A 14,939-nucleotide genomic window follows, 5' to 3' on the forward strand; every position below is an offset into this window, starting at 1 on the left:
CAGGACCTGTGAGTAATACACTTGTCTACTTCAATTTCTTTGTAGTCTTTTGTTGAATCATGACTCACCATCCATTTCCGGGGGACTCTACTTAACAAATGTTAATTTAACAAAGTCATAGCAAGTATAATTAGAAGCCAAGCTTTTAGAATTATGAGTCATTGTAAAATTTGACCATAAATTTTTCTTTGCATGTGTCTTTGCCTCAGCCTGAGGAACTAAACAGATTTGTATGGTTTTGATAGACATTGAAAGCAATATATAAATATATTAAGGTGAAAATATACTCTAGGAGTACGATAACTAAGGAGGAAGAAGTGTATGCTTGTGTGTACACATATCTTCAGAAAGAAAGGGAAATATTGGGTCAAAACAGGTAATTTCAAAATTCTTGATTTACTAACAAAGTATATAACTTATAAATTCATAACGTAAATTTGTTTTGTCTATATTTAATTCATTTCTCCCAAATCTTGTGACTCTTTGCTTGAGACTCTACCCATATACACCTGTCTTTTTTACTTGTCTGTTAATCATGTAAAATTACTGTATGTTTTATTTGTTTCAAAGCTCATTGAACATTGCTTATATGACCTGCTTTGGGATTTTAAGAATGGTTTTCATGAAATTTGTTCAGAAATTGATTGGAAGTTGAGAAGAGTTTCACAGTGAGCATATTATTTTATTTAACTAATACATTTTATTTCTTCTTGATTAGAAAAGATCACTGTTTAAGTCAACTTTTCTTTAGTTATCTTTTCTTTCACTTAGAGTGACATCATCAAATTTATTCACTTTACTGACAGTTTGATCAGGTAAAAACTTGGAGACTTTATAAATTATGGAGTTATTTTGACATTTATATGAAGAACAGTGATGGTTGTGTAATAGACACTCTGTACTTAGGAGAAAAATATTCCAACAGGAGTGATGTTGTAGCCCCAGGTAAGAGGCAGAAAATGTATAGGATGAAAAATTGGCATGAATTCTGCATGTGGGGAGAGGACACTTGTTCCCTGGCTGCACAACTCACATTCTGAATTTAGGAGAAACATCCACTTGTTTCATTCCTAAGTCTCTCCAGTTTTTCTGTTTCTCCTCATTGTCATTCCAGCTACATACGCCTCACAGCCATTGCCCTTCATTGCCTTTGTTATGGCTGCAGTGTGTTCATTATTCTACCAATCACATGTTATCCATACAGGACTTTGTAGATTTGATGACTAGTTTGAAATTTTCTAATGCATTGAGAAATAAATTTTATCTGAATCATATGAGGCCATTTATAGGATCCAAATGCAACTTTCTGATCCCTTTATTGAGATAGGAGAGAAACACTGTCAATGCACCAGAGAATTAACACAAGCAGTTAGCCCTGAGGGAGATGTGAAAGCAGATAAAAGATGATGGTGGTATCCTCATTAAAGAGGAAGACAAGACCTATTGAAAGCAAATGTGGAGAAGTTTTTGAAATGTGGGAAGGGAAATAGAGGGACTTCCTTCTGATGATCTTGCCTAACAAAGTTTTCAACTACTTTCCCCCCCATTTTCTTCTTATGACAGTCAAGGTTAGCTTCTTAGAATACTTCTTTCCTAAATCCCAGATCCTTCTCTCCATTCTGCCATCCTGGCTTCCTATATGACGTGAAAATTTATCACCATGACTTAATGCCCTGCATCTATTGAGAAGGTTCCCATTTGACAGATGAAAAGGGAGAGTCATTTTCTCCAAGGTTCCCATTGGGGTTGGGGTTGGGTCCTCGGATATCAGTGAAGGAGAAACATTTTATGTCAAGGTCCCATGTGGATGGTCCATTAACTCTGTTGTAGACTGGGAGTAAGCAAATGCACAAATAAACAAGAATATGTGGCCCAGAATTACTGAGAAATTTCTGAAAATGGAAGAGAGCCTTGCTCTCTAGAATTCTAAAAAAAGACTTACTATTTAAAATGTACTGCAGCTTACAGGAAACTGGAGCCAAATGTGGCTTAACATTTGCATAAACTGCCATTTTCTCATGATTAGATTCAATTTATAATTTACTTTCTTTTTGTTTGCCAAGAATAGCACAGGAGTGATGACGTGTCCTTTGGTGCTTCAGGCTCCTGATAGCCATTTGTCCCATCACAGCTGATATTAACTTCATTCACTCAGTTCAGGTGCTCTCTGCCAGATTCTCCTCTATAACATTAATATTTTTTTTCCAATTATTAATAAGGATTTTGGGAGATTCAGTGAGTGATGTGCATAACCATGACATTTAATTGGGAACCTCTCTTTGTTTTAAGTTTGTCTTTGCTTGAAGTTTGCTTTGTAAAATGAAGGCTCTCACCTGTGTTTATTAGAGATATTGGCTTTTGCAAGTGGATGTTCTTCATCAGTCAAGCTTAAGTCCCATAAGTTTCCATTATGTTCCAGACTCGTGTCAGACATACCCTTCCTATGGCTTTGTTGTATTTTTAGAAAAGGAAAATAAGACTCCTATAATTAATATATACTCCAAAGCCTTAAATTCTAAAATATTGGGGCCAGCCCAGTGGCATAGTGGTTAAGTTCATGAGCTCCGAGCCTGAGGTTGGCAATTTGGATCCTGGGTGCGGACGTAAGCACCACTCATCAAGCCATGCTGAGGCAGCATCACATATACAAAACAGAGGAAGATGGGTACTGATATTAGCTCAGGGCCAATCTTCCTCACCAAAAAAAAAAAAAGAAAAGAAAAGAAAACTTCTGAAATATAACTCAGTACAAATTGTAGATAAAATAAAAATTGTCAATGAAGTACACACTCACAAATAACAGCTCTTCTATTAGTTTGTTATTTTGTGTGTTTGTCTCCATAGTAATTTTAAAAGACAGAAAATGTTTCATGCACAAACTTATAAGTTAATTGAATTGAAAATATTTGTTAATTTCCACGATATTAAAACTTTTCTACATATCATTTTTAACATGTATATGGTTACTTCTTAAATATATGGATGTGTGCATAAAGTGTAAGAGTTATTAGTTCAAATCTGTGTTGCTACCCTCTTAACTTGTGTCCATTACTCTTCTCAGTTAGAGAGTTTCCTGTGATTTTACTTTTAGGATTGACTCTGTAAATTGGCCTTGTATGTATCTTCCTTTCAGATAAATTCTAGGTCAGAGAAACTAGGTTAAATTCCAGATTCTACCATTAACTGGATATTGGACAAATATTTTTACAAAAGAATATTATTATTGCTCTTGTAGATTATTTGTGGTTTTATGCATTTATTAATTCTGACAGAATAAAGTCTAGTGTATAGTAAATGTTCAGAAAGGATTGTTCTGCCATCTTTGCTATTATGTAAGAATGTGCTACTATGCCATGAGACTCTCTGAGTCAAAATCATCCATGAATTTTTCCCATCAGGTTATACCTCTTTGCTATAAAAAATGTGGCCTTTCGCCTGAGGCATTCACATCAGGATTGAGCTTGGTAGAAATACAGAAGCTCAGGCCCAATCCCAGAACTCCTCAATCAGAACTGCAGTTCAAAAAGAACTCCAGTTTATTGTGCACATTAAAATTTGAGAAATATAATTCAAACTCACCATGAGGTTGTCATCTGATACACATATATATAACATATGATGTATAGCATTCACAAATACATGTATCCCTCTGTTGATGCCTTAATTATATATTTTATCTTCCCTAAAGTGTTGCATTGATGGGTTTTTTTTTTGGTCTATGTAATTTGCTTTCCTCAGTTAGGAAAAATATTAGGAAATATTACTGTGTTTAAAATTACCTAATTGTTTATTTTAGGTCACTCACCTAAAACAGAAGCAGTTCTCTTAAATTTCTGTTTTCATCTTTGGTCAACTTATGAACTCTGTTCATGCCCGCTTGACAAAGTGTTATTTACTTCAGGGACAGTTGTCATTCATGGGTGCAGCCATAGAATTGTCTCAGGAGAAATGGGAATGCCTGGACATTGCTCAGTGGGATTTGTAAAGACATGTGATGTTAGAGAACTACAGGAATCTCGTCTCCTTGGGTCAGGATAACTTCCTTCAGAATTCATAATCCACATTTAGAGTTTAATTTCTTTCATTTATACAGGGTCATCTGGAAGTTTCTACTTCACATGACTTAATTTCTGATCCTTGCTTTAAGGAAATAATTTGGGTTTTGTTGGTGTAAAGGAGAAAATCTTCATGATGTTTCATCTTGATTTTTTTTTTCTATTTTTTTATCGCAGTAACATTGGTTTATAACATTGTATAAAGTTCAGGTGTACATCATTATACTTATTTCGCATAGATTACATCATGTTCTCATGTTCACCACTCAAATACTAATTACAATCCATCACCAAACACATGTGCCTAATTATTCCTTTCACCCTTCTCCCTCTTCCTCTCTGGTAACCACCAGTCCAATCTCTGTCTCTATGTATTTGTTTGTTGTTATTATTATCTACTACTTAATGAGTGAGATCAGATGGTATTTGATCTTCTCCTTCTGACTTATTTCACTTTGCATAATACCCTCAATGTCCATCCATGTTGTCACAAATGGCTGGATTTCATCATTTCTTATGGCTGAGTAGTAATCCATTGTGTATACATACTACATCTGCTTTATCCATTCATCCCTTGATGGGCACCCAGGTTGCTTGATATTAACCTTCCCGTTTCATGAGGTGATCTGTATCCTTCACTCTAGATTAGGGATACTTATAAAGATTCAATGGCACAAAATATTGCCTTGATATGTTGGCTACATCTTAAACTCTAATTTCTACACTTTCTTTTTGATTTAATAGTACTTGGAAGTGGAGTTAAGGATCTTCAAATTAAAAATGCTATCTTAGTTTTCTAAAGGGGCCAACAAGAAACACCATTTGTGGAAATAACTCTCTGTAGCCTTCTATAATGTCCTGTCTATTGAGAACAATACTGGATTGGAACATGGAGACTCCTCAGCAAAAGTCAATTCCTTTTTTTAATGAACAGGTCTCTTTATCTCTAAGCCAGACCTGGTTTCCTTTTTGGAGCAAAAGAAAAAGCCCTGGGATGAGAAGAGACAGGAGCCAGTAGTCATACACCCAGGTAGGTGGGAATGAATGAAGCAGATGACACAAGTGAGAGTTTCAAAGGTCAAAGAGAAGGCCAGACCTTAAAATGCGGTTCGGGAAGCTCTGCTTCAATGAAAAAGACTTTTGAGAAGCCTAGGTTTATTTCTCTTGCTGTCCCAGAGGAACATCTCCTCCCTGACTGTTGTGATGCTCTTAAATCCTCCACAGATTCTCCTTCTGCTCCAGTGATCCTCTATCACACTCACAGGGAGAGCCAAAGGACTCCCCATGGCCAGGGAGGGCCTGCATGATCTCTCTGTACTTTTATTGCTTTTTGGGGCCGGGGAAAAATCTGTGCACACGTGGAGATCCTAATGGAGGCCAAAATGTGAGTTTCTCCTCCCCTATTTTTGGGTGCCCCTGCCTCTTAAAGACACCTACAAATTCAGCTACATAATTGGGAATGTGACCCTACGCTACCAAAACTTAGGCAGAACATTTCTCCCCATGGAGGCTTCTCCATGGTCCAGACCCTGTACTCAGTCCTCAGAAATGTCCCCACGATCCTCAATGTGTGACCCTGGTCTCACAGTAGAAGATCCTGGGCCACTTTATTAAGTCATAATTGGTGCTGGGCCCTGCCAAAGACGAATTGACAGAATCTCTGAGGGTTGGACACAGGAGATGGTGGTTCTAAAAAACACACAAGGGATCCCAACAGGGAGTCAAGGGTGAGAACAAATTTGCTAAACATTGCTCATCAGACTTTCATGTATATACAAATCTCTCAAGGATCCCATTAAAAATGGATTCTGGGGCTCCACATTGAGACATTATGACTCTCAAGGTCCGAGATGAAGGCCTGTTCATTTGCATTTTTAACAAAGCCTGAAGTTGCTGCCCCAAAAACTCATTTCCAGCAGTCTTGAACTAGAGAAAGCAACAACAACACCTTATACCCAATGCTCCTACTCAACACAAATATATATTGCTTGTTCCCAGGAATGGTTACCTAATAGCTTCTTGAAAGATGATCATCTCTGTTCACTATGCACACACTGAGAGGGGACAGAGAAGGCAGTGGTGTCTGAGTAAGGCTGCATTTAGGAAGCAACATTCATTCATTCATGAAAGCAATGTTATTGAGCATGTAGTGTGTGTTCACAGGTGTGTGAGGAAGCACAGTGTCCAGGATAGTGTGGTGGGAACCGCTTTGGGGAGGCAGTTTCTTGGTCTAATTGGTCATCTTCAACAGAAAACAAACTGACTATTCTCTAGTCTCTGCAAGCCCCTTTAAGCCAGAGGGACTGTGTTTGATGCAAAATCTGGGGCCACTGAGCTATGTGCCCAAAAATTTACTCCTGAAGTATAAAGCAGGATTCTGGGGGCATCAGAAGGGCCACTGTAGAGGTGGGACATATGGGCGCCTTATGTGTTTATATTACACAGTATGATTCTGGCTGGCCAGTCCCCGATACCCCATCTGTTCTCAGGTCATCTGCATTGTTGGATGTGCTGTATTCAGGTCCTTGAATTTTCCCTGTGTGCACATGTGTGAAGGTTTGGACGTTAGGAAAAGGCAGAAACAGAAGGGGGCATCAAAAACTCTGAAGGTAAAACACAGGTCAGAGGGAGGACTGCTCTGTGTTTTAGGCTGTGGTCCTATCTTGCCTGAACTGTGAAGTCAGGCATGTGGGCTTGGTGGAGATGGGATTCAAGGCTGGTGGTCCAGAGACCCGGGCTGGTGAAGGGAGGGGCACGTGACTGCAGGGCTGGCCCTGAGAGGGGTGGTGTGTGCCAGAAGTCCTCTGTGCGCATGTGCAGCCTTAGGTGGGGAACTCTATATGCACAGGTGCTGTGGCGAGGAATTTCCAAGAGTGAAGTCTGATCAAGTGAGGGGAGTCTTGCTGATGTCTTGTGAGGATGCAGGAGTGTGGGGCAAGGGGGTGGAGATAAATCTCTCTGTGTCCTTATGCTACTCTGTGCCTAAGGAAACATACGGGCACCAGATGAGAAAAGTGTCCCCAAAACAAATGGTGGAGATATACGGGAACATAGTTAGTGGTATATTACACTTTATATCCATTTGCAGTGACAGTTTAGCAATTATCCACCCACAATGAGAATTTCAGTCACAATGTGCACAATCTCATATCCCAGAACCACCTCAGTAATCCCACTGCACAAATAAATGGTCCATGATGTGTGTGATAGCAGGAGACAGACATTCAACTACCAAAGTATATAAACAAGGAATGTTTCAATAAAGCTGTTTTATCCATAATTGCGTGGCAATTTGTGTTTTAGGGAGTGCAGTAGATCTATTTCTACTGGCATGAAAACATCACCTTCGTTATCGTTGATTAAGGGAAGCAATTTGACAGTAAGTCTGATATGACAAATTTGTGTGAATATTGAACCAAATTCAGAATATTTTAATGTTTGCGTGTAGCAGGGGAGAATTTTTTCCTCACTCCTCTTAGGGTATCTGGCTGGGCCTAAGAATTAAACTGAATTAAGAAAGATTAACAGGAGAGAATAATACAAATTTTATTAAATTCTGACATTTACTTGGGAGTCTTCACAAGAGAAGGAAGAGCCAAATAAGTGACCAGAGCAGAAAGCTTTTAGACAAACAATACATTTTGAAGAATTGACAAGACCAAGGGATTGGGGTGAGGGGTAGCTAGATAGTCCTTAAGATAAGAGTTAGTTTAAGAAGGTTTGTTTGCAGATTCTTCTGGTGCCATCTCTGGGCTGCTAAGAGTCTGTCTCCAGAAAACAGAATGTTTATGTCTTGTCTTTAGGCAGAAAGAGGGGAGCTTTTTCTGCCTTTATAGCTTCTTAATTGCCTTCAGCTCAAAATAATTTTTATATCAAAGAAGCATATTTTGGGGTGATATATTCTGATTTCCTTCATCTGTGTATGTATATATATATTATGAAATTTTAATTGCATTTCAGATACACTCAAAAATTGCATAGGAAGGAGGATATACCTCACACTGATGAAAATTAGGCAAAAATGAAGTGTGAAGGCTGCAGGTAACCATTCAACGTCCTTGAATTGAAAAAGTAGCATTGACTTAGGTGAGAGTTAAATGAACTGTAGAATCTGTTAAATCTTCTGATTCTGGTGCATTCTTTTGGGAAAGACACAAATTCGATCTTTTTGTGGATGTTGTTCAACTTAGCCTTTCCACAACCACTAGAGAGAGGATCGATATGGGTATATTTTATTACAAAATTTCTTTATCACCTAGACTTCGAAATTGATTGGCATTGAATTCTACTAATATATCCAATAAGTTATAAAATAAGTTTTTTACCATTATGTTCTTCCTTTTCCTGTTTGGCTTTGAAAATCCTTCTCAGGTGCTTTGGTTCTGCTTGTCTGCTCATAACTGAAACGATGCTGACACTCAGTAGTCTGAAGTTTAGGAAAGAACACTCTTTGGAAATAAAAATGCTTCAGAGGTGCAGAGAAGTAAGCAAGACACATGAGCTTCATTGCAGGTCCCTCCCGTGTCAACTCAGTATTTCCTGGGGCATCCATGTGCACCCTGTCTGACCCCAGGATCAAAAAAAAAAAAAAGAGCCTCTCAAAACAGTGCAATGGTCTCTTTGGAAATAATTAGTAGGTTGTAATTGTTCTTGCTAATTAACAACTGGATAAAAGTTTCTCACAAATGTGCTCAGCTCCCCAAGCCTGTCCCCTCATTGCAGTTAAAAGTGAAAAGATAATTGCAGATCTGAGGGGAGGTGAGGTCACAGAATCACAAACCCATATCTAGTGGTCTGGCTGCCTCCCTCCAGTCCAGGTCCTGGCTGTCATGACCATCACACTAGGCCCACTGTCCCGGCAGCAGAAAGGAGTCTGGTGACGATTTTCATTTTTGTCTGAGAGAAAGAGTCTGCAAGGAAGGAGGGCTATCAGGACTCTGGGTAAGTGATCCTGTTGGAAAACGGAATACTTCAGGGTTTGAATGTGGTTTAGTGCCAAAGCCACACAGGAAGGAAGAATGGTTCTGAGACATTAACTGAGCTAGTAGGATCCTACACCCATCCCTCATGGCTCCTAATGTAATTTAGTGTCTTCGACAAAGACCTTGATTCTTGCTGTTGAATCTCAGTGATAATGAAACCTGACTTTTAATGTACTTAAGAACTGTAGTTCTGAAATCAATCTGCTCTTTAGCCTCATTTACAGGAATCATAGGCTACATTTTCAGGATTACTGCATGTGTGCTTACAAGAACTGTGCCTCTAATAAAGAATAGGATCTATCTACAGGAGTCATGTGGTCCTGTGCAGAAAAAGTGTGTCCAAATGGCAATTGCTGGAAGAGAAACATTGTTTCTAACTCTGGGTGTATGAAGTGCTTAATGGAGACACTCACTGTTTCCTACTGAAACATCTGTGTTCTGTTCATTTTGATGAGACTGTTTTCCCTCTTGAGAAAGGGAATTAGTACTTAAGGAAAATATGAGTCTCAAATGGTGAGTTTCAGATAGCACCTGTCATGCTTGAATGTATCTTGTGATATTTTCTCTGGTTTAAAAATATCCTACAATTACTTTAAAAATGTAGTATTGCAATTTAATAAAATGTAGAAGATGTTATACCTTAGAGATTCCTTTCTTCATAATGGTCTTAAAAATATAAGGCAAAACTCACTTGGTTGGTAAGAGTTTCACTTTACTCATGTATCAATAAATCAATGAGGATGTGATCTGAAATTAATAAAATATTTTTTCTACAGAAAAAAAAATTATCATGTATTTGGTGATTCCTATAAACTAATTTATGGCACACTATGATGTTAACAATTTATGTGACAGGTAGTATTATATTTTGTTCCTGGCCCAAAATAAATGAGTCTTTGTCTTGCCGTCCTAAAATTGAGCCAATCTTGTATTTATTAAATCCAACTTGCTCCTGTGACAGGTGTCTGTAGTATTGCAATCAGAGCATCTACATTAGGTTAAAATTTTGAAAGCTTTATGCATTATTGATATTGGCCTATGAAATAAGTCCTTGCACATAAATGGAAATTTGTTACGCCTGAATTTAAATAATAAGTAAACCTCTAATTTAAAATATAAAGACGGTCTGAAAACAGCTAAATATCTATCTAGACTATTGGAAGGACACAGATAAGCGGATTGTTAGTATATTACAGTGATTAAATGTGCTTGGTTTGTTACCAGCTCAGCCAGATTTAAGTCCCATCCTGCCTGTAACTACTGTGTGAATTTAGTCTAAATGCTTAATCTCTCTGTATCTAAGTTCCCTTGTTCTTTGGAATGAAAATAATAGTAGTTCCCAACTCATAGGTTTGGGGTAAATAAAGTGACCCAGTACATGTATGGTCTTCATAGCAGTTATTAATTCATTATAAATGCTCTTTAAAAAGTTATATATTCAGGGGCTGGCCCAGTGTTGTGGTGGTTAAGTTTGGCATGCTCCACTTTGGTGGCCCAGAGTGTGCAGGTTCGGATCCCGGGCAGACCTACGCCACTCATCAAGCCATGTTGTGGTGGCATCCCAGATACCAAATAGAGGAAGATAGTCACAGATGTTAGCTCAGAGCCATTCTTCCTCCTGCAAAAAGAGGAATATGGCAACGGTTGTTGGCTCAGGTCCAATCTTCCTCACCCCCTAAAAAAGTTCTATATTCAATGCTTGTAAATGTGTTTGTCAAAGAAAAACATTAAGTTAATATTTCTCACTGGGAACTAATGGTAAGTGGAGAATATTTGATTTCAGTTGATATGTTACATGTAGCCCATGCCTCATGTTCCCATGCAGGAAACTCTGGCTAAGGAGGCAAATATCATTCGCAAAGACCTGACAGGATGGCCACCATAGATTTCACAGTAAGAATGATTTTTTTATCAGAGAATATAGTTGGAATACTGGGGAATGTCTCTCTTCTTTACCATTATCTCTTCCTTTGCTTCACTGGATGCAGGCTGCGGTCCACAGATTTGATTGTGGAACATCTACTGGTGGCCAACACCTTGGTCATGCTCTCTATAGGAATCCCAATTACAATGGCAGCATTTGGGTGGGAACATTTTCTCAACGATATTGGATGCAAACTTCTTTATTATATTCACAGAGTGGCCAGGGGTGTGTCCATTGGCACCACCTGCCTTTTGAGTGTCTTCCAGGCCATCATCATCAGCCCCAGGAATGCCAGGTGGGCAGAGCTTAGAGTGAAAGCTCCCAAGAACATTGGGTTGTCTATTTTCCTCTGCTGGATCCTACAACTGCTGATAAATATTATTTTTACTCTGTATGCGACTGATAGTTGGAGCAACACAAACATCACAAATAAAAAAGATTTGGGATTATGTTCTGTTGTAATTCATGACAGAATCGTAGTCTTATTGAATGTAGGATTGTTATCATTCCCTGATATTTCATGTTTGGGGCTCATGATCTGGACCAGTGGCTTTATGCTTCTCCTCCTGCACAGGCACAAGCAGCAGGTCCAACATATTCATAGGACCAGTATCTCCCCTAGATCCTCTGCTGAATCCAGAGCCACACAAAGCATCCTTGTCTTGGTGAGCACTTTTGTGTCTTTGCACACTCTCTCTTCCATCTTTCAAATTTATTTGGCACTTTCTAGTAATCCCAGCCAGTTGTTATTGATCTTCATTGCACCAACTACTGTGTGTTTTCCAACTGTAAGCCCCTACATTCTCATGCGCCATGACCACAGAATATCTACATTTTTCCTTTCCTGGATAAGGATTAGATAATTACTTAATCTTATAAGAAACGAATAAGTTGAATTTGCACGTTGTTCAGTTGTTTATTTATCCATCCTCCTTCTGAGTCCTAAGTAAAATTATTAGACAGTCATTTACAAGAGATTGGTAAACAAGACAGGTTGATTTTATGCTCAAAAGTAAGCAATAAATCATAATGCAATCCTAAATGAATTATTGTGTAACTGTCATATAAATACGTACGTAAATAAAACTTTATTAAAGCTTGTTTGAGAACTTCAGAATCTAGGCAGTATTAAATAGGAGTTTCTGAAACAATGTGGGGGTTACAGAAAAAAAGTCTTTGAGTGTGTAATTATCAATCTCAAATAATACATTTTCCTAGAATTAATCCTGCTACGATACCGGGATAATCTATGTGAAATGAAACAGCATGGAAGACGGTCATTCAAGAAAAAAGAAATTTTCCCACAGACTAATGAACAGTGGGGAGTTAAGCTGAAGGGTCATTTCAGATTCAGAGAGCAGAGCTTTTGGGGCCCTAAATATGAGTTCCTTACATTTCTTCTTTGGAGAGATAGTAGTCATTTGAAATATGATGTTATGAAGTGACATTATCATAAAGAAAATATTTTTATTTGAAAATGGCGAGGTGGAAGTGGAACAAGTGAAATGGAGCACAAGAATATGTTTTTGCTGATTTTCAACAGACATCAAGTGAGTGTGGATGTTAAAAAAATACATAATGTCAGGGGAAAAAATTGCATGGAATTTGAAATCTGTAAAAATTAATTTAATCTCTATTCTGTGTGGATGCCATCTGGGCATTTTGGCAGGAAAGAGTGTACAGGATGCAATTCTCACGTCTCTAATGTTGGGAGATAAGTTTATGGAGGGGATTTCCATTAAAATTAGAAGAGTGGAGGCATAACAATTTTGAAGGGAAAAGTCATAAATCCATTTTTTAATGGGAAGTTGGTTTACCAAATGTGAAAAAATAGATATTCCTAAATTTTAGGAAATATTTTCATGTAGTTCTCCCAGCATTTACATTATGAAGCTGATGTAAAGCATTGAGGATTCTGCTTTTTTAAAAATAATAGAAGTAATTTGACCTAATGGGTATTTATTGAACCTGGTGCTACTAGAGAAACATACATTTTTAAATCACATTAGCACCTAAATATTTAACATATATTAGACCACAAAGAAGTATAAGAAAAAATACACATGTACACATAGATACTACATTAATATGTTTGTATATATATGTGTGTATGTGTGTATATATGTATATAGCATGTATATGTATATATAAACACATCGATACATATACAATATATAGATGTATTTATGTGTATATATGGACATACATGCGTATATAATCAGTCAAATTACTTCCTGTCAATTAATAGTATTGCAAAAATGTTCAAGAGTTGAAAAATAATCCTAATCACAATAATGACAAACTATTTTAAGCTTAAAGTCTACTTTAAGATGTACACCATTTGCTAATAATTTCATTGTTGAAAATTACACAGAATGTATTTTAAGTTTTCTACTTTAATTTTTGTGGTTTATCTATTCTCATGAGAGAAAAAAAACTAATTGTACATAATGAAAAAACATTTTGACTTTACCAGAAGCAATTAGTCTATTTATGTTGAATATCATAATGAACAAATATAGCTTTAGATTTACCATCATATTGTGTGCTTTTTGTTAAAACTAGTGTATTTTATTATTTTTCTATCTTAACTCTTCAATATTAATTTTCAAAAATAATTCTGCTTTTTACCCCTCCTCTTAGAGGGTTATATAAGAAGCATCTCTTAGTTTAATAACCTCAAAATTTCAGCTTACTTTTATTTATTCATTTTTTTCTGTTTTTACTTATTTATTTATTTATTTTCTGGTGTACATCATTATACTTCTATTTCTGCATGGATTACATCATGTTCTCATGTTTACCACCCAAATACTAATTACAATCCATCACCACACACATTTGCCTAATTATCCCTTTCGCCCTCCTCTCTCCTCTCTTCCTCTCTGGTAAAAACCAATCCAATCTCTGTCTCTATGTGTTTGTTTGTTGTTGTTTTAATCTACTACTTATGAGTGAGATCATACGGTATTTGACCTTCTCCCTCTGACTCATTTCACTTAGCATAATACCCTCAATGTCCATCCATGTTGTCACACATGGCTGGATTTCATCATTTCTTATGGCTGAATAGTATTACATTGTGTATCTAAACCACATCTTCTTCATCCATTTGTCCCTTGATGGGCACTTAGGTTGCTTCCAAGTCTTGGCTATTGTGAATAACGTTGCAATGAGCACAGGGGTGCATGTATCTTCATGCATTGGTGTTTTCATGTTGTTTGGATAAATACCCAGCAGTGGAATAGCTGGGTTGTATGGTAGTTCTATCCTTAATTTTTTGAGGATTCTCCATACTGTTTTCCATAGTGGCTGCACCAGTTTGCACTCCCACCAGCAGTATATGAGAGTTCCCTTCTCTCCACATCATCTCCAACACTTGTTGTTTCCTGTCTTCTTAATTATAGCCATTCTCACGGGCGTGAGGTGATATCTCATTGTAGTTTTGATTTGCATTTCCCTGGTAGTTAATGTTGTTGAAGATCTTTTCATATGCCTGTTGGCCATCTGTATACCTTCTTTGGAGAAACGTCTGTTCAGGTCTTTTGCCCATTTTTAATTGGGTTGTTAGTTGTGTTGTTGTTGAGATGTATGAGTTCTTTATATATTTTGGAGATTAACCCCTTATGAGATACATGGTTTGAGAATATCTTTTCACAATTGTTAGATTGTCTTTTTGTTTTGTTGATGGTTTCCTTTGCTGTGCAGAAGCTTTTTAGTCTGACGTAGTCCTGTTTGTGTATTTTTTCTATTGTTTTTCGTGCTGGGTCAGACATGGTGCTTGAAAATATGTTGCTAAGACCAATGTCGAAGAGCGTACTGCCCATGTTTTATTCTAGAAGTTTCATAGTTTCAAGTCTTACAGTCAAATCTTTAATCCATTTACAGTTAATTTTTTTGTATGGTGTAAGGTAATGGTCTACTTTCATTTTTTTGCATGTGGCTGTCCAGTTTTCCCAACACCACTGGTTGAAGAGA

The 14,939-nt window shown here is 37.3% G+C and overlaps 2 protein-coding genes across 2 annotated transcripts in view; both read left to right on the forward strand.

Annotated features, from left to right (window-relative positions):
* LOC131397312 (zinc finger protein 208-like) overlaps window positions 1–14,939 on the forward strand; it is a 649,542-nt gene that overhangs the window by 205,740 nt on the left and 428,863 nt on the right.
* On the forward strand, window positions 10,910–11,824 carry LOC131397332 (vomeronasal type-1 receptor 4-like). The gene has a single exon (XM_058530129.1). The coding sequence runs from the start codon at window positions 10,910–10,912 to the stop codon at window positions 11,822–11,824; it is 915 nt and encodes a 304-aa protein (XP_058386112.1).

This window comes from Diceros bicornis, chromosome 34 (assembly GCF_020826845.1).
Source record: "Diceros bicornis minor isolate mBicDic1 chromosome 34, mDicBic1.mat.cur, whole genome shotgun sequence".
NCBI classification, from domain to species: Eukaryota; Metazoa; Chordata; class Mammalia; order Perissodactyla; family Rhinocerotidae; genus Diceros; species Diceros bicornis.

What these genes read in the sequence shown, in the direction of transcription:
- LOC131397332 (XM_058530129.1), top strand. Translation starts at nt 10,910, where the DNA reads ATGGCCACCATAGATTTCACAGTAAGAATGATTTTTTTATCAGAGAAT.